Source organism: Leuciscus leuciscus, assembly GCF_965113295.1.
Source record: "Leuciscus leuciscus genome assembly, chromosome: 17".
NCBI lineage: Eukaryota > Metazoa > Chordata > Actinopteri > Cypriniformes > Leuciscidae > Leuciscus > Leuciscus leuciscus.
The window spans coordinates 24,078,804-24,106,014 of record NC_138741.1 but is presented as its reverse complement, the minus strand read 5'-3'; the positions used below and the strand labels follow the sequence as shown (position 1 = coordinate 24,106,014).

General features: G+C 36.6%; 2 protein-coding genes and 1 long non-coding RNA gene across 5 annotated transcripts in view; all 3 read right to left on the bottom strand.

Moving 5' to 3' along the window:
- Positions 1-621: 621 nt before the first annotated feature.
- The window catches only part of LOC309478732 (zinc finger MYM-type protein 4), a 33,963-nt gene continuing 7,373 nt past the window's right edge, over positions 622-27,211 (bottom strand). For all 3 annotated transcript variants that reach the window (XM_082142414.1, XM_082142415.1, XM_082142416.1), the window contains 26 exons: positions 25,921-26,022; positions 25,692-25,747; positions 25,182-25,352; positions 25,016-25,091; positions 23,649-24,060; positions 22,836-22,998; positions 21,738-21,944; positions 21,482-21,629; positions 20,862-20,977; positions 15,335-15,676; positions 14,995-15,145; positions 13,931-14,103; positions 13,549-13,693; positions 13,238-13,354; positions 13,106-13,149; positions 12,231-12,387; positions 11,989-12,119; positions 11,777-11,909; positions 11,492-11,683; positions 9,204-9,298; positions 4,576-4,720; positions 4,254-4,405; positions 4,000-4,114; positions 2,603-2,851; positions 2,363-2,486; positions 622-1,304 (listed from right to left, as the gene is read on the bottom strand). In XM_082142414.1, coding sequence (XP_081998540.1) covers positions 1,094-1,304; positions 2,363-2,486; positions 2,603-2,851; positions 4,000-4,114; positions 4,254-4,405; positions 4,576-4,720; positions 9,204-9,298; positions 11,492-11,683; positions 11,777-11,909; positions 11,989-12,119; positions 12,231-12,387; positions 13,106-13,149; positions 13,238-13,354; positions 13,549-13,693; positions 13,931-14,103; positions 14,995-15,145; positions 15,335-15,676; positions 20,862-20,977; positions 21,482-21,629; positions 21,738-21,944; positions 22,836-22,998; positions 23,649-24,060; positions 25,016-25,091; positions 25,182-25,352; positions 25,692-25,747; positions 25,921-26,022 — 4,127 coding nt within the window. In that variant the 3' untranslated portion in view covers positions 622-1,093. The remainder of the gene's footprint in view (positions 1,305-2,362; positions 2,487-2,602; positions 2,852-3,999; positions 4,115-4,253; positions 4,406-4,575; positions 4,721-9,203; positions 9,299-11,491; positions 11,684-11,776; positions 11,910-11,988; positions 12,120-12,230; positions 12,388-13,105; positions 13,150-13,237; positions 13,355-13,548; positions 13,694-13,930; positions 14,104-14,994; positions 15,146-15,334; positions 15,677-20,861; positions 20,978-21,481; positions 21,630-21,737; positions 21,945-22,835; positions 22,999-23,648; positions 24,061-25,015; positions 25,092-25,181; positions 25,353-25,691; positions 25,748-25,920; positions 26,023-27,211) is intronic.
- On the bottom strand, positions 5,806-9,196 carry LOC309478734. The gene is made up of 2 exons (XR_014199081.1): positions 6,735-9,196; positions 5,806-6,666 (listed from the first exon to the last, which is right to left on the bottom strand). It is a non-coding gene; the product is annotated as an uncharacterized lncRNA (long non-coding RNA).
- Positions 16,497-20,853, bottom strand: LOC309478733 (piggyBac transposable element-derived protein 3-like). The gene is made up of 2 exons (XM_082142417.1): positions 19,806-20,853; positions 16,497-19,295 (listed from the first exon to the last, which is right to left on the bottom strand). The coding sequence occupies exon 2, from the start codon at positions 19,293-19,295 to the stop codon at positions 17,460-17,462; it is 1,836 nt and encodes a 611-aa protein (XP_081998543.1). The 5' UTR covers positions 19,806-20,853; the 3' UTR covers positions 16,497-17,459.

Below are 27,211 nucleotides of genomic sequence, written 5' to 3'. Positions count from 1 at the left end.
TTGCACGATTTCAAAAGCAGCAGCACATTCAGAATCCAGTGCGAAGCACATGCAACAGCTCTTGTCTCTGTTACCATGGTAGCGAATGACAATTGGCTTTACATCGTAGGCTGGCGCTGCATCTATCTGTGCAAATATCAGCATAATCATGTGGCTAAACATTGCTTATTTGATTCCCATTTTTGCCATGTCAAGGTCCTGTCACTTGAATGAACAAAGCAGGACTGCCCTCTATTGACTGAGACACGACACTTTGACTCCATGAATGCATCGCACTCATTATGGTTGCTTTAACATCTTTTCTAGAAGCGAGACATCTAAAATATCTATTTCTTAAAGACCAACTGAGATCAGAATTGGAGCTTTTAGTACATCTATTAGCTTCGAGGCCGTCTGTACCAGTACGTCTGTGGTCTAGAGAAAATTAATTTTCAGCAGATAGACACATTCAAAATGGTCTTTTTTGCATCTTGCACACATGGGAATATATACATTTTTGTCCATTAAAATGCCTTTAGAATGAGATTTATAGCTTTACTGTCACGTATCTGAGTGTTCCCATAAATCTGTAGCATCGCCAAGAGTTGCTCAATTCACCAATTCTCAATGAAAACAAATGACTTCTGGTTGTGAACATTTTCAGAGTGAATGTTCCTTTACATGTCAATAAGTGTACAAAGTAGCAATTGTCCAGAAAACATGTTAAGATCAACGGAAACCTTACAAATCTTACCAGAAGTAAGCCAGCCATTCATCTGAGAATTCATATATTTTCAAAGGTTACCAACAATGACATGATGAATGTTTAAACTTAAAAAACTTTCACTAAATAATACTAAATACTGAGAAACAATATCTACTGTGACTAAAAACCAAACAATTCCCTCCAAATTTCATTTTAAAGGTCTATAACATTCATGATAGAACAGATGACTTAAGGAATGTCTGTTGAGCTTGTGCACAATTTCATTTCTGTTTTCATCCCATTCCCGTCTGAATAAAAGTAATACGTAGATGTCATTAAATGTTGGTCATCATGATGGGGTTTTTTAGTTCTTTTTCAAAGCAAGTTCTCAAAGTTTGTAGGTTTCAATTAAGAGCTCTCTTCATCTGACGAGTCCAGGTACTTTTGCTGATGCTTAGAGTCCAGATGAATGTCCCGTATAGCTAGGATTCGTGTGAGCATGCTCTCCATCATGGTGCTATCCAATGGCTGGGCTGAGTACCACACGGGGCTGCTGGGGTTGCAGGACGCCTCGGGCTGCAGGTAGAAAAGATCTGGACGCTGCTTCACGGAGTTTGAGCTGTGGATATAAAATAGAATGAACATTACAAAGGATATCTCTTTAATAAAAGCACCAGAAAAAGACCAAACAAGTGACTCTTCTTCAAGCAAGAGCAATTTGAATGAGGCTCCTTTTGTGTGCAGAACTCAAGCTGCTTCATTCAAGAATCTGGAGAACTGTAATTCAAAATTCAGTCACAAGATTGTAGAGAGTAATATAACACATTATAGTTCACTCAAAAATTTCAAATGCATGTTATTTTCATTCTGTGAAACACAAAATGAGATGTGAAAATCCAAACTGCTCTTTTCCATGCAACCAAAAATGGAAAAAAGCATTATAAGTAGTTCATTTTATTATTAAAAGTAATTATTATTTGCCATTATATTCCTTTCTGATGCCATACAAAACCTTTATGAGATTAAAATACATGCAAATTTAGTGCTAAACGCCTTGATTTCTTGTAACCAGATGTCATGGAGTCCAACCTGAGCCATATTCAGCATATGTAATTTGAAAGCTTCAGCAGCAGTGTTATTTTAGTAAAAAAAATGTATATAGTTATAGTATTTCCTAATATTTTGAATTAGCTTTTATTGTGATATTTGTATTTTATTTTAATTTCAGTTCATTTTATATTTCTACTTTTTAGTACTTCAAGTTTTTCAAATTTAAGTTCTTCATATAATATCTATGTTTTATTTTATTTCAATTAACAATTTTTAAAGTGATATTTCACCCAAAAATGAAAATTCTGTCATCATTTACTCACCCTCAAGTTGTTCCAAACCTGTATGAATTTCTTTCTTCTGCTGAACACAAAAGAAGATATTTTGAATAATATGGTTACCAAACAGTTGGGCCCCATTGACTTCCATAGTATTTGGTAAGTAGTAAGTCAATGGGATTAACTATTTGGTTACCCATATAATTAAAAATATCTTCTTTTGTGTTCAACGACACAACTTTTGAGTTCAACGGGTTGGAACGACTTGGTGAATAAATTATAAAATAACACTCACCATTTTAACCTTTAAAATAACACTCATCATTTTAACCTTTAAAATAACACTCACCATTTGGAGAGATAGAACTCGTAGAGTCTGACAGGACAGCGTAAGGGGTTCTCCACATTCTCAGGCATCTCCAAAAACTCCTCTTCCACCATCTCTTCCTCTTTCCTCCTTTTAACAGCCGGCGCTGGATGTTCAATAAACACAAGAAGTATTATGAGCACAGATGCACGCTCACATGACTAGGAGCTCTGTAAAGATTCAAACACATTGTGGTCATTGCATCTTCAGCACAGCCCTTACATTTCTTTTCCTTTTCCTCTTCCTTGCTGGGCAGTCTGAACCGAAGATAGGAGGTTGTGCCATTTTTGGTGGTCTTCGAGGAGTGGGTGACATTGGCGAATGCAAGGCGTCGATGCTCTTCAATCGTTTTGAGGTTGAGCAGCTTGGCTCCAAAAAACAGCAGCGTGTTGAGCAGAACAATAGGAGATAGAGCGCCCAACTGCTTGCATTCCCAAAGGTACTCCTCCTCAACCCGCGAGTGTATATATCCTGTGGAAACATCATGATCATCTTAAAAGCCTATTCACAACACAAGGGGATTTTACATTTTGTACCAGAGAACAAAATTCTCCTGGTGAAGAAGAAACTTTTGTCTTGTACAGTGTACAAAACAAGTTCAGGGCTAGTATTGTCTTTTTATGTTTTTGAAAGAAGTCTCTTCTGCTCACCAAGGCTGCATTTTTTTTTAATACAGTAAAAACAGTAATACAGATTTTTTTTTACAATTTAAAATAACCATTTTCTATATTAATATATTTTAAAATAATGTATTCCTGAGATGGTAAATCAGAATTTTCAGCATCATTACTCCAGTCTTCAGTGTCACATGATCATTCAGAAATTAGTCTAATATGCTGATTTGCTGCTCAAGAAACATTTATGAATATTATCAATGTTCAAAACAGTTGGGCTGCTTCATACTTTTGATCATGATTTTTTTTTTTTTTTTAGGATACTTTGATGAATAGAAAGTTTAAAAAACATCATTCATTTGAAATAAAAAGTCTTTGTTTCATTATACATGTCTTAACTGTCACTTTTAATCAATTAAATACATCCTTGCTGGAAAATAATATTAATTAAAAAAATGACTGACCTCAAACTTTTGAAAGTGTAAATGAACTGTTTTTGTTTCAACACCTTAAAGGATTTCAGGTTAAAAAAAAATATATTTTATTTGTACCAATTTCAGATGTATTTAAAATATATTAAGGTTTTAAAAGAGCAAATATTCCATGTATTCTCTCAATTAAAATGATGTCAAACTGCATGTATGAAAATACAATTACAAAAATGCTTGACTTTTTATATGGAGTATAAAAATAACACGACATTTCAAAGTATTAAGCTAATCAGCTTTACAAGTAAACGGTTAGACTTCCATACAAATAATCTAATGCTTATTAATGCTGTAAACATCTAATATCAATACTTTTTTTATAATATGTCCAGAACTGGCATTTCAGTTAGATGTGGAGCTATTGATATGGTGTCAGTAGTTAGTCTAGATTTGTTGGGTGATATGCTTTGGTTATGTGAACAGGCCATGTATATAAATATAGTATCTATGACAAAAAAATAAATACATTTTTGCAGCAGGTGACAGAACAAGGTCGTTTTGGAAAAAAGAGATATACCTCCAGGCGGCAATGTATTCCCCCAGTCCTTCAGCAGTGTGGTGATGTCAGTGATGAACTGACTATAGAGTGAATCTGTGAAGATGTTCTCAAGACGCTCATTTTCAAGCAGGCACTAAGAATTGAGTGAAGACAAGAGTATGTTAAAAATATATAATGTATCCAAAATTTATTTTATTTTTTTACATGTAATTACATTCATTTGAAGCAAAGGTGCTGAATTTAAGGGCAAATGATTTAATTTATTCTCAAACCTGCTGAATGCCCAGGCACAGGTAGTAGATGCTGTCGGGTTCATACGCCTTGCCGTTCGGCCTGCGGACCTCCTTGATGAAACGACACAGACCTAAACTGAGATCTGCAGGAGTGCACTGCAACAAATCCACCTTCACAGTCATGGGGCCCTCTGAATAAGACACAGTGGGAGAAGAAAAAGTTGCTAAAACACATGGTGGGTCAGCGCAATGTCACGCACCAACTGTGACAATGACCTTTACTAATGACACAAGCTGCGTGAGTCGTGAGGCAGACGGAGAGGGAACGACTCCATGTTCTGACCCATATGTGTGAACTTACCGGACTCCTGCTCCTGTTCACTTTGTCCTGTTTTCATTTTCACCCAGCTGGCCCAAGCTTCGACTCCATACATTTGGTTAAGCTTCGAGCAGGACGTACTAAGCCAAACACTGCCTGCTGTATCCGTTCCCGATCGCTTACGTCCCTGAATGAGACACAAAACACTAGTTTTATTACAACACAACAAAGAAACAGGACATAATGAAAGGAAACTTACAAAAGATCAAGCCCAATAAAACCAATGGAGTGCACACGATATCTGAAAATATGTTGTTAAACAGCTCTTTAGGATACTACCTGAAATAAAATGTGTTTAAATGCTCAAATGGTGCTAAAATGAAGCTAACTGTTAATATTTAAAAAAAGTTTAAAATAATTTAAAAAAAAATGCTAAAATTTCATTAAATTAAAATGAAAGCTAATTCAAAATATATAATCTAAGTAATACTAAAATAATACTATCCCTTCAAATAGTGAAAGACATTAAATTGTAGATAAAACCTGATAGAGCGGCACGATTAATCGTTAAGAGATCGCAACCTCGATTCAAACACCCTCGCAATATTATTCCTAAATGACAAGGATTCGTCTGTGTCTGTTAAACCTCTGACAAGTACGATCACGGCGAACATTCAGATCTGTGTTGCCTAAAGTAAAATCTAAATTTTATAGTTTGGATATAAACAATGATGTTTACAGTAGTGATCAAAATAAAAGTAAACCACGGTTTGAAAGTAACCTTCTTCAAATAAAGACTGTATCATTTCCATTGTTACACCAGTAGGTGGCGACAAGTGACAAAACATTTATTTGTCATTGAAGCATTCAAAAGATTGTCAAAAACACTGATTCATCCAGTAACGAAATAATTTGAGTCTTTGAGTCATTGAATCATTCATTAAACCGTTTTTTTAATATATTTATCAATTATATTTTAATAGACTGCAGCAATTAACATTTTGTCAGAACCTCTAGCCAATATTTTGTTTATTAATAATTTTGTTTATTCCGAATTAAGATCTCTATTCAAGGAATAAAAAAAAATCATAATTCTTAATTTATCCAGAATCATGCAGCTCCAATGTCTCACTAGTCCATAGAAAAAGTAACTTGCATTGCAGATAATAAATTCTAACTATTTTTTAATATTGTTTCAGTGTTCATCTTATGATAATTGTTTTCTGTTTCAGCAACAAGAACTACAAGAAAAAACAGACTCTCAAATCAGTATTTCATCTCCATGTATTTACTTTATTGGTAAGTAGTTGTGTAATAATCATGATAAATGTACAGTAAGCCAGTCATTATCAAAAATTAAACCACTTCAGGGTGATACAAGACCCCTCCCCAATTATTGTTGATTCACTTTCTCTTTTATTCAACCAAGATAAAAATAATCCAAATAACTTATTCTGATGATTTCCCCATCAGAAGCAACAACAAAAAAAAGATCATATAAATAACGATGACAATATAAATGAAGGCTTATACTGAATTCTTTCTAAATATGTAAATAAACAATTACAGATAAAATGCATTTTAGACTGAATGAATGAAGACAAATAAAGATGATGCCTCAAGAGGAATAATACTGAAATAAATGCCAGAGTTTGCATGACAGAAATAAAGAATAACATCCGATTCTTGTAAAGCAGGCACAGACACTTCAGAATGTAACAACCATTTTGACAGATGCCGACACATTCATCTCCTTTTATGGCGACTTTCTTCAACTGCAGCAAGCTCCATGGCAACCACTCCTCCATCATCATCATCTCCTTCTCTTTCAGCTTCTTCGGTCCCCATCTGGCCTGCATTCAGTCTCATTGTATTTGGCTTTGTTGCGTTATGTACAAAGTTCCTGAAGCGTTTCAGCTTCACACTTTAAACAAGCTACTCCATCCTATATGCCAGGTTTCCTCCGGAGGGATATTACGAACCTTCCTAACTGCCATCTGACGGCTTCACACTTCTCAGTGCACCCTTATTTTATTTTATTTCCAGTTAGAACAATATTCCTGAAGATTTCTGGTGGCAATTTTAAAGTCTCCATCTGATTTCTTCTCTAGTGCCACTTACACTTTATTTGCACTTTTAATTTACTGCATGCTCTAAATATCCAGCTAGATTTTCCAAATTTCTTTTATAAAAAAAATTACCTTTCAAATTCCTCCTGAAGCTCATAATCTTTAAATTTGGGACAGATTTGATATATCAAACCATTCCGTTTTTCTAGAGCTTCACGATTCTGCATAAACTGCGAATCACGATTTTTGTTGTTGTTGTTGTTGTTGTTCTAAACAGATCATGATTCTGAGCAGACAACTAAACAAAATAAGATGTCATTTACAAGAGGTTCTGACTTTACCCGTTTCATTACTGGATGAATCAGCGTTTTTGAATGAATCTCTTGAATTAATTATTCAATGACAAATACATATTTTTAAGTCACTTTCAGCCACCTACTGGTGTACCAATGCAATTGATATAATCGTTACTTGAAGCGCCAAGTTACTTTCAAAAGGCGGTTTGCTCTATTTTGATCGCTTCCGTAGACATCAGTGTTCATATCCGAACTATAAACTTTTATCTCAGTACTTGATTATTTGTAACACAGAAATAAGGATATTGTGTATTTGAAAAGACTGTTGGTGAACCTGTTTTTATACCTATACATGATATTTGCTTTCTCTGGGTCAGTGACAGTGCAGATTTGAATGTTCTTGTGTGATTTTGTCAAAGTTTTAATAGACTGGAATGACGCGTGTGTGTTTGAATCGAGATCACAATCTTTTAAAGATAAATCGTGCATCTCTCGTTGTTTATTTTCCAATTTTCACTTGTGGGCTACTGTTGTATTACAAATTTATTAAATGTTTAATTTAGGTTTCCACTACAATAGTATATAAACTGAGAAAGTGATTATTTTCAATAAAGATAGATTCCTGCCAGACCTGTTTTTCCTTTGTAAGTTAAATGAGTCAGATCACGGAGACGCTAACCTATTGTCTTTAATGGCTCTTGGAGCCAGAGCCACAGTCCAGACGTTGAATCGTTAGGCTGATTGGATTAGCACATATGCGTTTGAATGGTTATGCTGATTGGATTGAGACTGGTAACACGCTGGAGTCTAGGGCGGGTTCCTTAACCTGTATACTCATTTACATGCTTTATTCAGAGTCTCCACCTCTATGTAATCCCTCCCCTCTTTGAAAAGTATAATTACAATGAATACTGTATAATGAGTCAGACTTGATGATGATGAACTACAGACATGGAAGAATAAATCTCTTCTGCTTATAAAATCCATCTCCAAGTCTCCTGGTTTCTGCTTCGATGAAGGAATAAAAGTTTCCAACACTACCAAAACCCTAAACAATAAGAATAGGAATATGACCAATTCTTTATAAATTCAGCTAAGCTCACACAGAAATTGGAGCCGGTATTTTAAGCTTTTAAAAATGAGGAGTTTTATTTCTGTCAGTAACCTAGTAAAGTTCTGTAATGAGCGGCAGTCTGCAGGGGATGATGGGACTATGGCATCTACATGTTTAATTTCAGCACACGACACATCTCACCCACAAATGAAATGTTATTAGAGTTCATCTGTTTCAAAGAAGAAAGAAATCATACAGGTTTAGAATTATATGACGGTACGTAAATGTCATTCATGGCAGAATTGTCATTTCTGGGTGAACTGTCCTCTATAATGCAGTTTTATTTAGCTGTACAGCCAGTTTTATTCTTCTTTTTTTTCTTAACACATCCAAAACCAGGACTGGATTTATTTTTTTCATCGAGTTTTTTTATTCTTTTTTCATTGAAGCCAAAATGGCATAGTGCATAATTTCAGGAATAATAATGAGATTATTTTATTAATTTAGCCAGGTGGACATGGACTCCACAACATTTAATTTCCAAAATTTAATGGGAACTTTGTTCATGTCCAGAACCCACAAATTAGTCCAATTCTCAACAACAACAATTACATTTGTTCATCTCCATGTAAACTCAAATGGTTTATTGCACAACCTCTTGATTAACTAAAGGTACATCTAGAACAATACAAAGCTTATAAAAGAACAGTAAAACAACCTTGTGATTTTCCATCGACAAATGAAAAACATCATTCCCTTTATCAGCTATTCACAAAGTTTTTAAAACGATCAAAACTGTAAACTACCAATGGAGGCCAATGCAAAATGCTTTGGAGCATTTAACAATCCTGCATCTTGACAATAGAAAATAATAGATACAGCCAAAATGATCTGAAATGTTAAAAACTTTAAAAAGCAATTAAGCTTTCTAGATCGAATAGTCTATCTGTAGTTAGAATGCTGTCAAGTATAAAAACTTGAAAACAAGAATCAATACTACTTAGTAAAAATAACTACTTAAGAAAAAACCAAGACATTTAAAACCTCTCTAAACCTTTGGTGAACACTTCATTTTTTACTTTGGAAAGTCTTTATCATTCATTTTAAAGCTGTGAAACAACGCACTTCAACAGACTTCCCACTTCAACCTTCCAAACTGCAAAAAGACTGCGGCGGACTCTCTGTTGTTCTGTCACTTGTGCCAAATGTCTTTCCAACAAGCCAGGAATCTGATTCATTCAGATTACATACCCTTTTTCTGGGAGGGTGGCTGTCTCTACCCCTCTTACGTCTCTTCAGCGTCAATACCAGTCTGTTCTCTTTAGCTGATCCAGGGTCAGTTGGTGCTGTGAAATGACATGAATGTTAATATTTTGGGGGATTTTGCAAATTATAAAACAGGAAAGCTGTCAAAAGCTGCTAAATCTGTATGAAAGAAATAAAAAAGAATTAATGCAATAGTTTGTTCAAAAATGTATAATGCCATTATGTATTAGTTGTAGCAGGGACATTTTATGTACAGCATCCAAAAATAAAATATTTGCTTTTTTAATTGATTATCAAAGTTTAACAAGAATTAAATATTACACACATTTGTACAAATATGAATGAAAAGGATGACAGAACATTCTATAAATGAAGGCTGATAAGTCCATAAAGTGAGGGAAAACTGAAAATTCAATTCTTGTTATCAGTAGGGCTTTTCACACTGCGCTTAACCCCGGGTTATCGTCGCTCTAAACACAGCTTTAAACCCTGGGTCTTTGCACACTTGTAATTTAGAAGTTGGGTTAGCACCGATTTTTACCCGGGGTTATTAAACCCTGCTCCGGAGCAGAGTTAGCACCGCTCTTGCACTGTTAACCCCATTTTGCGGTGACAAACTTGTGCAGTGTGAAACGATGCGGTGTTATGCTGCGTTCACACCGGACGCGAATAGAGCGTCAAATTCGCGCCTGCCGCGTCTAGTTTGACGCTTGACCACTTTGTGTTAATTCGCGTGTCTAACGCGCGTAAAAACAAAAGTTTGAAGCGAAATTTACGCGCGTCAGAGGTGAAAGTTTTGGCGGCCATCTTTTTTAGATGTTTATCGAGCATTAGCGTTAATCGAGAGAGTCACCGCTCGTATATGCTCTGGAGAGCAGAAACAGCTGCGTAGGGGACATCGTCGCTGTACTCGGATCCACCAGACCCTCCGGAGGGTTTCAGGAGTTTCACAATTTGCTCCAGGAGCTAGGTTCACCCTCGCCCGCACCCACCTAATCTGTCATTTATTTTTGTTTTGATAATAAATGGAGTCAGCCTCCAAAAGTGAAACCTGTCCTGTGATTTTTGTTTTTATACACTAAATTGTGTTTGTTGTCTTTACATTAGAATAATAATGTTTCATATAATCTAGAATAGATATGGAATAAATAGCATTCAATACAAAATGAGTATCTCTCATATATTGAAATCGAGTTTTTATGTGAAAGATTTGCTTTGTTGTGCATTTTAGTCATATTACAAAATGAATTTATTAAAATAACATTATAAACTGTCACTTCACCACGTGACAGCAGCAAGCAGGCTCCTGATTGGTTAACGCGGCGCGAATTCACGCAGAAGTTCAGATTTTTCAACTCGGGCGGCAGACGCGAATTCGCATCAAACCCGTGAATGCACAAATAGCACTAATAAAATCATTCGCGCGTAACGCGCTTAACGCGCCAGACGCTCAATTCGCGCTATTCGCGCGAACTTGACGCGCGAATGAGGCGTATTCGCGTCTACCGCGCCGCGCTCTACGCCTCATTCGCGCCGCAGGAATTTTTTACGCGCGTAACGCGTCTTTGCATTGACTTAACATTGAAATCACTCGCGCCTGACGCGCTATTCGCGTCCGGTGTGAACGCACCATTAGAATGTTAAAGCTCGCATTAGCGTACACATTTGCAGGATTTGGACAGTCACAAAAACACTGCACATTGTATAAACAGTAAATTCAGCATTTGAGAGGAAAAATGTCAAATGCTGACAGAAAACGTGACAATTTGAGTGAAGAGCAGCCCGTTTTGGTCTTACCTTTATAGTCCGAAGTATCCATTCAGTATAAACTCGATGCGCAATGCTAGAGCTTTTATGTAAACAGGTTGTGTGCTACGTTCATCCAATCAATGACACTAAGCCCGCAAATATGCAAATAAGAACTTTAACCCAGGGTTTAGGAATGTACAGTGTGAAACGTCAGCTTATGAATACCCAGGATTAATTGTTAACCCCAGGTATAGTATGAGCAGTGTGAAACGTGAATAAAGATAACCCAGGATTCAGTTTACCCTGGGTTTAGAATGACCCAGGGTTAACAATTTCAAGTGTGAAAAGCCCTAGGGTGTTTTTTTTTTTGTTGAGAAATATAGACTTTGTTCTACTGCAAAAATCACAAATCTTTCAAATCTTGGCACGTTTTAACTAAAGAAAGTAAATAGTTTAGATAAATTCCAACTATGTATTTGAATCAATTTACAGGCCTAAAACAAATTTCTTAAATCTTAACTTACCGCGAGGAAAATCATTTTCCAGATCTGGCTGTTCTGCTGGCAAAGACGTAGTAGGGGCAGCTATCGGCTCCTCTCGTTCCGACGATGCCACCTGTGGCTTCACGTTGGTTCCAGGATCCTCAGCATCTGCCCAGCTGAAAGGTGTCGATCTGGCCTCTGACTCTAGATCGCCACTGTAAGTGCTGCCCTGGTCTGTGCAAGGCAATAATCCCAATACAATCAAATACTGAAGTACTTTGGTTTGGATAAGCAAACGGGTCCAATAATAACAAAACGTTTATGCACCAAGTAACGCAGGCTTGTCTTTTCCTTTCTCCACCTCATCGTCTTCCACTGAGCTCTGGGCAGGAAGGCTACATTTAGTGTCTTTCTTTTCAGCAGTGTCTTGATATCCGGGGATGACCATAGGAACAGGCACCTGGACGGTAACAGCATGATTATAAAAGAGCTCTAAACTATAGCACAGAATAAAATATTAGAAAATAAAGATGACATACCGGTAGAGGTAGCCCCAGTGGAAAAGGTGTGTACTGGGTGTATAGATGCATTGGCACTGGGATGTAGACAGGCATCGGAATGGGCACCGGCACAGGCACATACCTCACAGTCTCTCCATTTTCATCAATCACTGTGGACGGAGAAAGTGTAAATACAAATAATCATTGCAAAATATGTTGAAATGAAATAAAGTACGGCATAACAACTAGCAGGGGTTCTGATGAAAGTGAGGAAGGCCAACCTCTTTCAGACATATTTGGAGGGACTGGAGGTACTGGAGGCTCTGGGTCACACTGGACGCCTTGCTCTTCAGTAATAGGTCTGCACATGAGAGCTTTGTTCTTCAACATTCTTCGATATGGAATAGCAGCCACTGAAGCATCGGTTTGAGTGCTGGCCTATTGGGGGGGAAAAAAAACATTACATATAAGGGTCAAAAAATAATAATAAACCTAAAAAAATGCACCTTTTGGAAAGAGCTAATGAAATAAAATAAAACCAAAATTTTAGTAGCCAATATCAATACCAGTGAAATTTCACAATTCTCAAATCTAATTTTAATAGCAAAACTGAATAAAAAACTAATACATTAAAATGTTATTTTATTTATTGTTTTATTTGTATTATAATACTAAAGAAAAGTGTTCACATTACCGGTAGTTACTTTAACTTTTACATGAGTCTCCTTTGATACTTGCATCTTTACATACACTACCGTTCAAAGTTTGGGGGTGGGTAAGATTTTATAATGTTTCTGAAAGTCTCTTATGCTCACCAAGGCTGCATTAATTTGATCAAAAATACAGTAAAAACAGCAACATTTTAATAAGAATAAGAAAAAAGAAAACATTTCTTATCATCAATGTGGTAAAAAAAGTTGTGCTGCTTAATATTTTTGTGGAAACTGTGATACACTTTTTTATTCTTTGATACAGTTCAAAATTACATATTTGAAATGGAAATATTTTGTAACATTATAAATGTCTTTTATTGTCATCCTTGCTGAATAAAAGTATTAATTTCTTTTAAAAAGCAATCTTACCCCAAACGTTTGAACAGTAACGTGTATTTAATACAACACTTTGTAACACGATGTATGTGTGCATCACTACTTACTTCCCCAATGTTTTTTGAACTGGCATTTGAGGTAGGTAGTGCTCCTACAAAGAAAATTAATTACATTAAAACAAATGGAATTAAACAGCAAAATCTTTTAATTCAAAATTGTAAAGCATGACAAATGAATACCTGTGAGAGCAGTATTTCCAGGTAATGTGGAGGCCAGAGACACCACACCACCAATAACAGGCATGTCCTTCGACAAAGATAACGGAGCTTGGACTGAAGTGGTATTAGACACAGTACCTTCAATGATAAAGAAACAAGAGTGAGTCCTTAAAACCAGTTTTGAAAATTACATTTCACAGCAGAAACTCTGCACATTTGTTAAAGGTTTTTATAAATAGGTTTCACTTAAAATAAGAGTTAACGTCATTTGGTAGCCCTACTACTACATAGTTTTACACCAGTTTTACATGTAGAACTACATGGTGACGTACCGTTGCTTGCTGGATGATGAGGGGAAATATACTTTGAAAAGAACTGCAGCAAACAGGACAGGTTACAGAAGTGCCTTGTTGTTCCATCCCAGACGAGGCTTTCCTTTAGTGAGCCCTGATTCTTACAGCAGTGACACTTGGCCATCTGACACAACAAATTCATGCAGGAATGATGCAAAAAGTAGTAACAATTAAAAAACGCTGGCAATATGAAGAACAAGTGTATCTTAAAAACAAAAAGCAAAAAATTTTGCTCAATTCGCAATGTAATTTTAACCCCAAATAAAAACAGGTGATTGTGAGGCTTTCTTTAAAAAATAAAAGGACAACTACAGCTAAAAGAAGAAAAAAAATATATAATAAATGAAATGGCATCTCTAACCTCATAAAAGAGCACGGTGTAGAGAGACATGCACTCTTCAGTGCAAAACTCCTCCAGTTTGCCCCCAAAGAAGTTCTGAATGGTTTTATGGGTCATGTTTTGACAGTAGGCACAAACCCTGCATTGACCTCCATGTCGTTTGGCAAGGTCATGCTTAAAAAGCAGTTTACAACCTAGAAAAAGAAGACCGAAAGAATGAAAGACAAGTAAATATATGTGGAAAAAGTTAGGCATAAAAACCAACCTTTAATTAGAAAAGTTGTTTTTCTTCGCGTTTTTTTTCATTGTATGTCAAGTGGCCACCAAAAACATGAACTAAATTGTTTATTTTATGCAAGTAAATGAAAATTTCCTTAAGATCCAACATCCGCTTTTAGGCATGTTCCTACCACAGCAACTGGGAATGATTTTAGGGTAACACTTTAGTTTAGGGTCCATTTCTCACTATTAACTAGTTGCTCATTAGCATGCATATTACTAGGATATTGGCTGTTTATTAGTACTTATAAAGCACATATTAATGCCTTATGCTGCACGACCATATCTACATCCCAAAATCCTACCCAAAACCTAAACTTAACTACCTTACTAACTATTAATAAGCAGTAATTAGGAGTTTATTGAGGCAAAAGTCCTAGTTAATAGTTAGTTAATTGTGAGAAATGGACCCTAAACTAAAGTGTGACCGATTTTAGTTATACTAAATTAACTCCTACTTCAGAGTAGGGTTTTACATATTTAAATTTTACATATACTTACTCCATGAATATGGAAAACAGAGATAGATGGACAGATGCTGAAATCCAGGCACTTCTTAACCTTTGCGCTATAGAGTTTTTGACGTTGTTGAATGTCACGCTTAAAGGGATAGTTCACCCAAAAATGAAAGTGAAAAGGAAAATTCCTATAACTACCTGGTGCGAAAGCCCCTAATGTTAACCTGAATGGCATAGGCCCAATAATAAGCATCACATGGGCTGAATAAGACGACTGCCATTCCATTTTTTGTTTTCATTTGAGAACCACTGATATAATCAAGAATCAAGGAAAGAGATTAGACAAACCTTCACAACAGAAAGATCTAGGCTGCTTTTCGTATGTGATGATGTCTTTGACTACTTTCTCTAGTTTGCAGTACTCGCACACAGCTTTCACGTTGCTTTCCCTCTTATATGTGTCGCAACACGCTCGAGAACAGAACAGCCCTGCGTGACCCTAAGAGAAGAAAAAAAGAGGGTGCTTTAACAACGGTTTTCGAAGAACAACAAAAGAATAACTTCAAAAGGTGTTTTACAAAAGTAACATCACACTTGCAATTGCACTGTTGTTCTGAACATCAATACGTCAGTGATTCAGCCACAGTAATACCACTTTTGCTCATGTGACCACTTTTGGAAGTCATACCTTAAACTGGAAAACCTCAGGCTTTGAACTAAACTGATTCTGGCACTGCTTGCACGCGAGTCGTATTGTGTCAGAGGACGAGGGAAGCTTGTTTGGCCATTGCTGCTGGGCGTCTTGTGAATTTACCACACCAGGAGCCGGCACATAAGTTGGAACTGGATTTTGATTTGAGGGTGGTACAAAAGGTGGCGGAGGGTTGTGGCTTGGGCCAGGCACATTGGATGACGTTTGGATGGGCTGGAGATGGTCGTTGTTGGGCCGAGGTGGTGCAGCGCTCTGAGGCTGAGGTCCATGAGAGTTTCCATTCATCTGGTTATGAGGAACAGATGCATTCAGTTTCTCCTATAGAGAGAGAAAAAAAGAAAAATGACATTAAATGTTACAAAAGATCTCTTTCAAATAAATGCTGTTTATGTGAACTTTTAAGCTGTTGTCAACATTGAACATAGTAAGAAATGTTTTTTGAGCTCCAAATCAGCATATTAGAATGATTTCTAAAGGATCGTGTGACACTGAAGACTGGAGTAATAATGCTGAACATGCCATCAGAGGAATACATTTCATTTTAAAATGTTAAAAAAAAGAAAACAATTATTTTAACCCTTTAACTGCCCCACCAAGAAAAAGGCATTTGAAAAAAATAATTGTTTGCATTTCTTATCTCATGTCGCTAGTAACCACAATCAATGTATTTTTTTTTTTAATATCAGCCTCTACCAAATGATTGATATGGCACTTAAGGGTAAAAGTACCGGAATTAATTAACATAATATGAAAATCAGAAAATATGAACTATAATACTAATTTATTTAAAAACATAATCAAAATAAAATATTTTTGTATATTGAATCTTGTTTATTTATTGAAGTATGCCATTAAATATTTCAGATTTTCATTTTAACACAGGAAATAATTTTCTTGTTTTTTTAACAATAAACTAAAATAAATAACAAATAATTAAATGACCGCTATTTCCTGTGTTAAAATTAAAATCTGAAATATTTAATGGCATACTTCAATAAATAAACAAGAACACAAACAACGATCAAATGCACATCGACGGATCTTCTTACATCTGTTCTCCAAAATGTAATCAAATGTATATTTCTGCAAGCATGTTTAAACTGGTTAACTGTGTCTAAGGCAGGCAAAGGCATTCGTATTCAAGACGATTTCGCACGCCACTGCGCAATACACACAAATTACCGTGGGATGGCGGGTGTTCATTTCATAAACTCTGAACAATGGCTTATTTAATGTATAAATTAAGGGTATATGTCCAAAAAACTGGTAATGTCATACTTTGTAGTAGTGCTATCGTGGCGTAATAATCAGTTTGGTTGTAAAATGTATTACCTGAATGAAATGAAATCGAATGTATCGTCCTATGGAATCATTCATTCACAGACAGCATACGAAGATGTTCAACTAATAAAGATCTTCATCGCTGGCAAACAATATGGCAAACAGCCACTTCATCCAACGCTCTTGATGTTCTAAAACCTTCCTGTTACGACTCCGAGTGTGAAACCGCTTCAGACAATTCAGTGCGTGAAGGAAACTGAACAAATCATTCAAACTGATTTGCAAAACAATTTAGACAGATCTGCCAACTTGTTTGATGAAGTCTTTGAACAGAATCGACTCAAAAGAGTGATTCATTTGTGAATTGAGCATTGCTCATGACTCAGATACAGCGAGCTTGAAATAAACTACGCATTTGACAACATGTAGCCTATTGCATTAAAATAAAGTAACGAGAGGAACATCGCCCAATGTAACGAAGTAAAAGTAGTTTTTTCATTAGTACTCGAATTAAAGTAAAAGTACCCACATTAAATCTACTCTTAAAAATAAAAAAAGTAAATGTACTTTGTTACTTACCCACCTCTGATGGCATTTTAGGCTTTTATGGTTCAAGAAACACGCAGTCAAATGTGGTAGTGCAACAGGATTTTTTATTTTTAGATAAATTAACATTTCTTTGTAAACCAGCAATGCTGTGTACTGTAAGCCGACATTAGAAACAATCCTTCCAACAATATAAAACACTAGAGATTGTAAAACATTTTACATGTGAAATAGTGCAACAGCGCGAGTGCTTCCTCAACATGAGAACCACCCGTTATTTCTGGTGGTATGCTGCAAAGCATTCTTGGTTTGCGTTCAAGCACAGGAAAACGTTGCATTTTTGACATTTCCATCTTGACACACCCTTCGGACAGTAGTTGCACCGCCCCCGCTTGTCACAGTGTAGTGGCCAATGTCCCAAGCTGTCATATCGCACATCTGGTGAGGGTCTTGGGGTGTAGTGTTTCTTTGGTGGTGGTTCAGAGCTGGGTGATGGTCGACCAACTTTGGATGCAGGCTTGTTGACCTTGTTTAAACTATGGGCAACTGCCAGGCGGAACCGTTTGAGAGGCATTGCTTTCTCATTTAGTAGGCCACAGTCCCTCTTGTAGACCAGCCAGGAGTTTGCAATGGACAGATCAAGGATGTATCCAAAGAGGGGAATGTACCATCTCTTTGCCTTGACTGGGGTCTTGTACAAGTGTACCAGCATGTCAGAAAGATCAATCCCACCCATATGCTCATTGTAAGCAGGGATGAGTGATGGACACGGGACAGTGATCTTTTCCTTGGACTCTTTGCTCCACCGTTTGACAGCTGAAAGAGGCATGATCCCACCGGCATTGCTCAAAAGGTTGACACATTTGTTGTCAAACCATTTTACGGCAATCACCCCTTCAGCAGACCTGTAGTCATATGACCCACGTCCTCTCTTAATCAGCTCTTTATCTGTCATCAAAGGAGCTCCACCCGCGCGGTTTGCTCGGACAGTGCCGATGCACTTGACACCCAAGGAGGTTTGTAGGGTCTGGACCAAATTAAAGCTTGTAAAAAAGTTGTCAAAGAAGACAACAGAAAGACGTGGCTGTTGTATAGTTTTGCATAGTGTTGTCACCACTTTGGCTCCTAAAGGTAGCATCTGCTCCTCCTCACTGAGGGCGACATTGAAGAATGTGGACGCCCCTTGATACATCAGCAGGTCATGGATGATGCCAGATGAACTGGCTCTGCAGAAGACTTTAAAACCCCACTTGTCTCGTTTATTGCTAATATATTGGCGGAGGGTGCCAGCTCTTGTGCCTTTATATCCAATCATGACCTCATCCACACTGTGCTTGTAAGTGGATGGTATCAGGAGACACTGCTTGCGAAGCATGTCAAAGAGTGGACGGATTTTGTAAAATCGATCTGGATTCTCACTGAACTGCTGATTGTCATTGAAATGAATATAACGGTGTAACAGCTGGAATCTCTTCCTTGGCATGATATCAGCTATCAAACTGAAGCGTGACTCATGGTGCCAGTAATCCTCCAGTGATGGAAATTTGAAAACACCCATAAAGAGTAGCATGGAAAGAAAATCTTCAATCTCTTCTGGGCTGGTCTTGATTGGGTCCCCCAGCTCCTGGGCAGAATACAGGTTGGTATGATGAGCAACATGATGAATCATCTCATCAGTGAAGAGCATTTTGAAGTATTGGAAGGGTGACTGTACAACCACAGGGGGTTCAAATCTTGATTCTGTGACCTGGAATTCCTCAATGTCTTCATGCTTCCAAATTCTTCTTCTGGCATTGTGTGGGCCTGAGGGGGAACTTGAGCCAGGGGTATCCTCTGGCTCCTTCAAGGAAACTGTTTTTAGAGTGTTTTTTCCTTTTCTTCTATTCTTACATGGAAGCTTTGTAGAGGATGTGCTTGTTAAGGGAGCATCACCTTCATCCAGGGACTCAAAAGAACTGTCACCAGCTACCTCTTCTCGGACGGGGTGATAATCCGGATCCTCTATTCTGACATCATCATCACTGATATCAGCATCAGAGTCTTCGGGGTTTTCTGGTACAAGTGCCTGAAGAATGCGCGTTCTTGTACCATAAAAACTGTTGACATCCATCTAGTAATTGTAACAAATAAAAAAAATAAAAAAGATAAATAACAATCTCTTACAATTTTAGTAATGTTAGTACACCAGCATTTGTCATTTAGGAAGTAATTATTATGATAATAATCATAATTATCAACCTCTGATAATTATGATTTCCACACATTCATTCTATGAATTCATTATATTTACTTCAAAAAATATCCAAAAGTGGCAAAAAAATACATAAGAAATTATCTCAGTATATTCATGAAGAAATAATAATAGCTGTGTCATATTCATGGCTATGAATGATCAGAAGTTTATATTTCTCAGCAGATAGTCCATTCTGACTGCAGAAATGGATGATCTGAAAACATTAGCTTAGCTTTTCTACTTTTACCATAAACTGCCAAATCAACCGTTTGGTTGAGCACGTTTTTGAAAAATTATTGAAAACAGTTTTTTCATGGCACCTAGTAACATAATTTTGTAAAGTTAGGGCTTTTACAGTGTAATATGTCAAAAAAGAAAGATGCTTACCTTGCAAGATTTCACCAAAAACAGTTCACATGGCAGGAGTGATTTACTTGTTTCTAACAAGCGGCAACATTCTAATCTGAAAAATGAAGCCTAACCGGAAGTGCGAAAAACTGCAATACATCGAAAATCCGCTAGGGGCAGGTCCCAAAAGGGAGAAAATGCCCATACACCCCCATGTTAAAATCTCCGTTTTCACAGCATAAATTCATGTTTTTACAGGTTGGTCCCATGGACTATTTTTCGATAGGTTCCGAGTGCCTGACAACTGTGAGGGGGGTGAATTTTTTTCTAACTCGTTAGTTTAGATCGTATTTAGATATAAAATGTATGACAAATAAGGGCGCGATTGACAGCTTGATTGACAGCTGATAACAAGCATAGGCTGCGCCGAGTGGAATTCCTGAAATTTGACGTCTCGGCCATGATCTGACACAACACATCATACCACCTCTGTATCCTTTCTGAACATTTGTATTGAAATATGGCACCGCCCATACCCCCCATAAACGGCCTCAAAACCGTTCTTCAGAAAGTCTATGGGTGACGTCACAGATGCTTTGTCCATATTTTTTACAGTCTATGGTTTCTAAAATCCTTGTTAGAAGAAGTGTTGTGACAAGTGCTGTTGATTGACACTGACATCTAGTGGATTTTTTTTGGCATAGCATACCTCAACCAGAAAGGTAGAGATGGATCAATCCGCTTGAGTTAAGTTAGGTACTCCTCTCAATAAAATATAGTGACTCAAAATGTGCTCAACCATTTGGTCGAGCAGGTACATAATATTTTACAACACTACAGTTCTTACTGTATTTTTTATCAAATAAATGGAGCCTTGGTGAGCATAAGAGACTTCATCGATTCGAACCGACCCCAAACTACTAAAAGCTAGTGTATATTATATAAAATACAATATTAGTCTAAGTCAAGAAGATAGGAAATAAGTTAAATCCTAAACTAGATTATTAAATGAAATATTGTCCATTACATTATTTAAACTAGTTACAAACAAAAGCACAACAAAAAAACACTGTAAATAGAGAAAGACTGCAACACCTGGAATTTGCCGACACAGTCTAATGAGCAGAAGTTCCTGATGGACCCATCAGAAATGGCAAGGTGATACTGAGGAACAGCTAACTTCTTGCAAGTTGTGCATGGGAAAGAGGTGCCTAAGAGAAAAGCAAGATGGATCAGCACAAGAAAGAAAAAAAAAGGGAAAAAAAACTCTTTAGATGAATCTCATAAAACAAAAACAAAATATTCTAAAAGGAAATAGTTTACTTTTTTTAAACAAAAGCCTGTTTTTGAGATATTGAAGATTTTTAAAAATCATTTTATTTGATAAATGAATTTAGAAATAAGTTACGATAAATCATTTATTTCAAAACTATATACATTTCAAAACTAATTTCAAAACTATATTTTGCTTTTACAAAAAAAAAGCATCCTCATAAACCTGCACTGATTGCCAATTGCCGCTCGCATCAAATTCAAGGCACTGATGTTTGCCTACAGAACAACCACTGAGCAAAAAATATCAATGGTCTTAAAAATAGGCTTTAATGTCTTTATGAAAAATATGGGGTTTTTTTCTTTCTTTTTTTGTTGAAATGTGATGTGGACACACAAACGTGAATATTTGTCATGGTGCTCTATTACAACGCAATATTTACCTGTCAAACTGGGAGACGCTTGACTCAGGGCCACACATCTCTGAGAGCAGAAGAATTCCGTGACACCCTGTATGTTTGTCCCCTCCATCATTTGTTCAATATTTTTGATTTCTTGGCAGTAGGGACAGTGAAGCCGCTTGCCACTCTTCTGCAACACAGTGAGAAAGACAACAGCTTTAACCCCACTGAAGGGCCATGCCTGACTAACACAGCTTGAGCAGAGAACAGAGAGTTCAATCGTTTAATGTCCGGGTACCTGTTTGTAATTGCTGATGCATTCGGTGCAGCAGAACTTTTTAATACTATCCTCTATCTGAACCAGGTGATAGTTTCCTGAGGCTGTACAGTTGCCACAGTTCTCACAGTAGCTCATGTAGAGGTTTCTTGAGGATCTGAACCGTGCAAAGCATTCATCGCTGCACAGCTTGTGTATGGCACCCAGATGAGTCACTTCATGCTGAATCTGTAATGCAAAAAACAACAACAACAATAAACAAAAAAATGCATTTAACTATGGATTCCAATTTGCACTGATGTTCTATGACATTGTGGACTAAAGGAACGTGATTTCACCAAGTACAACATGTTCCTGGATCAACATCTTTGTTAATCCTGGAGTAACATTCCAATCAACCAATCAGATTTGAGGGGAAATTTACTGTTTATGTCGAGTTTAGGCTTACAACCAGGTTTAGGTGCTTCTACACCACCGTTATTCACCTATCATTTCCCTCTGATTTTATAAACAGGTTATGGTTAGGTTTAAGGTGTTAGGATTATGTTTTCGGAAAGAAATGTTGTTCCAGGATCATGTCTTGGCAAAATAACGGCAACAGCACACCATAAGCGTTACGTTTTTAAGACTGATTGTCAGGCTGAGGACAATTATAAAAGGTTTATTTTACTTTAAATGGTTTAATTACACTTCCCTGGTGAGTTTATTTTTCAAATTAACAAACTATGTATATTTATGATTGTTAAGATGGTAAATATAAAATGGTAAAACAAGACTCTTGACTTCTCCAAATGTTAAGAAATTGTGCAAGTGTCTCATTTTCTCCTTATGCAAGAGAACAGAGAAAACAAGCCTTTCAAGATAATTGCCCCCTTGAGCCGAGTAATGCCATGTTGGAATTTTTTGGACTGTTTGTGAACATAACATCTTGTACTGTTTATTTGGGAAACTAAATGCAAGTTTAGGCTTACAACACACATTGCATTGTACTGTACATACAAATAATCTACTTCATAATGTGCATTAATCACAACAACTCAGCCCATAAGGGAGTAACTAATTTGAATATGCAAAAACCACAACAACGAAATTGCAGCATTTGTATAATTTGAGCCTTACCTCTTTGACCAACTTACACACGCTGCAGTGTGTAAATAGATCCACAGGTGCATCTTCATACCGGTCTTTATAAATACTCAGACAAGCTTGGCTGCAAAATTCCTTTAGTGTGTTCATGGCGCCCACGGGGATGGTTATTAAGTCCTTTAGATTGACAATGACCCTTTGGAACAATAAAGTAGTTTAATAAAATGATCAAATCCACATTCCACATGTGTATAAATTGCATTAATAATTTAATTTGCATGATCAAATTAAATATTTGAATCATTATCAGTTATATAATAGTTTTCCACACTTAAAAAGTAGGGATGCACCAATATGAAAATCTTGGCCGATACCAATAACTTAACTGTATTTTCCTTGTGATTCCAATCCTATTTCAAGCCATTCAAAACTAATTCAAAACCATCACGACAAACAGAAGTGTCTCAGCTGAAGGAAATTATCAATTTATCAGCTTTAATGTATCGGCCACATTTTCTTATCTTGCCAATAACAATAAAAATGAACATATCAACTGATACCAATATGGTGAAAAGTAAAGGAAAAGTTCAGTCTGTCATTATTTATTCACCATTATGTCATTCCAAATCCCTTAATAACATAAGTTATTTTTTTGAAGCTCTTCTCCATACAACAAAATGAGCTACAAAAATGACAGCATAACAGCCTCAAGATCCCAATTTATTTTTGTTGTACGGCAAAGAGCAAAGGTTTTCCGGTGAACTTCCTTCGGGTTCAGTGAAAGAAAGCCAATAAACTGACAAAAGACGGAAAACAATTATATAGTACACAACCTAAAGTACTCACTTAAGGCAGAGGTGGCAGGTTTTCTTAGGAGCGATAATGGGGGTAAACTGAACCGATGGTAAACTGAAACTAGTTAGACAAACAGTGGAGCAAAACAACTGGTTGGAGCCTTTTCGCTGGAACGCCGTTTGCCCCTTCTGGAGGACTTTAGAACAGCCCGAGCAGCAGATCCTCACTGTGGGCGGAGGAGCGTGGACCTGGGGCGGCTGGGGCTGCAGGTGGGTTTGCGGCATCATCGGCGGCTGCATTCGGGCGTGGGGCTGGATTTGAGGATGTATCTGGGTCTTGGGCTGCAGTCGGAGCTGAAGCTGAGTTTGGGATTGGGGAGGCAGAAGTATAGTGGTCCCTCTGAGTGAAGCTGTGTTCTGGGACATTACTGAGAATGAAGATGGCTGGGAGTGTGCCACAGAAGCTGCATGAAAACAAACCCATAAGAAAAACCACAAATGAGCTAAAAGATGTTGACCATTCTAGTTCTTATGGCATGAAAAGGCCATATTCTACACTGTTTTAGCATTATTCCTTTTTTCCCTGCTGTACACTTGTAACGTCATTTGCCTAAAACTTTGTTCGAAGCTTCTTGCACCAAAAAGAGGTTTTATGTAAACCGTTGTGCTGCATAATATTTTAGGAACCATTTTAGATTTTTTAGGATTCTTTGATGACTAGAAAGTTCAAACGAACGACATTTACACTTTAAAATAAGGTTTCATTGGTTAACACTCGTTAATGCATTAAGTTAACTAACATAAACTTACTATGAGCAATATATTATTTATTAACCTTTGTTAATGTTAGTTAATAAAAATGTTAATGTCCATGTTAGTTCACAGTGCATTAACTAATGTTAACAAATACAACTTTTGATCTTAATTTATAAGTAAATGTTGAGATTAACAATAATTAAGAGTAGTAAATGCTGTAGAAATATTGTTAATTGTTAGTTCATGTTAACTAATGCAGTCAACTAATGTTAACAAATGAAAACTTATTGTAAAGTTTTACCATCTTTTGTTATATTATAAATGTATTTACAATTTTGATAAATTTAATGTATCCTTGCTAAATAAAATAATTCATTTTTCTGGATTCATTTTTTTTTTTTACTTTCTTAAAAGTTGTTTTTTATAAAAAATTCTGCTTTAGACATTAATCTATTTCCATTTTTGGCTGTTTGGTGAAGTTATGGTTTCTCTGAATGGACAAAAAAGCCATTTCGAAAAACAAATACATAAATATTACTTGTGTCAAAAATTGCTGATATAATTTTAGCAACACCATGCAGCCCTCATGAAAGTTAGTAACATTAAAGCCGATGACAAACAGTGACGTCCTGCACGGACAAAGAGAAATCTTTGTGCTCTCACCCGAAACTGCATCACTTGTGCTTCCACTGACAGAGAAAACAGAGCTAATCCTCAGTTCATCAGATGCAGAGGAGGCCTGAAATGAGTCAGAAGCCATTTAATACACGAGACAGGTTTTTACAACAGATTGAACAGCACCGCTGAACAGAACAAGACCAAATCTTACCTCATTCTCATTATTTTCAGAAGCCTCGAGCTCCTGTTTAATACGGCTCGTGTCAGACTGGGGCATTAATGCTTTATCATAGTCTTCATCAATAGGCTCATCCTTAATTCTTATTACAGGAGAGAAATTGGTTTCTCTATCTGTGGATTCCGAAGGAATCTCCGGCTGTAACTGGGAATGAAAGGCACTATTATCAAACTACACAGGCCCATTTAACACTCAAACAACAATAACAAGCAGGAAAGAAAATGTGCAAAAGGAAAAAAACAATCCATCACCTTAAACCACATGCATTCAGCGGCCACTTCATTAGGCGCACATGCGCACCTACTTGTTAATCAAATATCCAATCACCTTCAGCACCTTGCCGAATCATGCCATGAAGAATTTAGGATGTTTTGGGAGCAAAAGTGGGTCCTATAAAGTATTATATAACTAAAAAAGTGGCCCCAGAGCACATGTTTCTATTAACACCCAATATATCTATCACTGTTTTTAACCCAAACTTACGTTGGCATCACTTCGCGATGACTCAATCCTAAGCTCAGACTGTACATCTTGGATATCTGACACAGGACGACAAAAGTAGCATTTTTACATATATGCAGCTCCATAATTTTCTTAAGGCATCCAGCTCATCATAAAACCAGTGTGCACTTATACCAGAGTAAATTATTCTGGGAGAGGCAGCAGAATTACTGAAGTATATTGTATAAAGCATAATTTCATTATCTTTTACCTATAATGGTATCTGATGAGGGGGTGACAGGGGTGCCTTCAGAAACCTTCGCTCTCTCCACATCCATTTCTGAGGTTCCATTGGTAGAGGAGCTATTCTCTTCTGTAGTCAGAGAGGAGCCCAATTAGTCCAGAAGAGTTCAACTAGCCTACATTCTGATTTATAATTCACCCACATTAAAGAACTAGTTCATTTGACAACTAAATTATGATTTACTGCATAAATATATTAAAAACAATGTGTCTCGTTCACTAATAATTGCTTCGTATTTAAAGATTACTTCGTATTTGTACGCACAAGTGAACTTCTCACCAAAAAATTCCGCACACATGAATTTGGAGTAGTGTTGTCACGATACTAGAATTTCTAACTTCGATACGATACCTTGAAAAATGTCGATATTCGATACCATTTTCGATACCACGGAGAAAAAAACTGCCACAATATTAAGTTTTTTTTTTATTATTTAAAGCTAAATATAACAAGTCTAGAACATGAAAATGAGGTATATTTTACATTAACAAAAATGTCCTGAAGTAGTGAACTTGTTCAAAAGCATTAATGCTGGTTAATACATTAACGTTATTTGATGAACAGATTTAAACGCAAACTTGTGTGCATTACACACGAAAACAATGCTATTAGTGCTTTTAACAATACAGATTGTGTCAAAGCACTTAACAGTATCAAATTGGAGGATAGTGTCAGTAATGTATAATAATAAGATAAAACATTACATTTTCAGTTAAAGGCATTTCATTATTGAATTCAAAGATGTCATTCAATAGCTCAGTTTAGTTTAATTAGTATCTGTGTAATCAAATTGATGATAAGATATGAAGGCAAATTGCAGAATTAAATACTAATTTTTGAATAAAGATAAATAAGCACAAGTTAATTTACATTTGACGACAGTTAAAATATTTAACGTTACTTGTCTTGTCTTAGATTTCTCAGTCAGATTATATTAACTTTAAGAATTACGGTGAAAAAACGAGACAACACACTCATATCAACAACAATACTAGGCCAACTTGGTTAATGTTTCAGAAATGTTAAAATGAGAAGAGTTACCAACCTCTCGAAATTATTTATATAGATCCCGGTGTCGGTCTTTCAGGTGCTTTGCTGTATTAGGGGCCGATCACACCTGACGCGTTTTTCAGGTTCGAACACGCGAGGCACACAGCTGCACTTACCATCACACAGAACGAGCAGTGCGCTGCGTTTGTTATGTTGCTAGGCAACCACTGAAACAGCTGTCCTGTCAGTCAAGTAAACGTCAAATCAG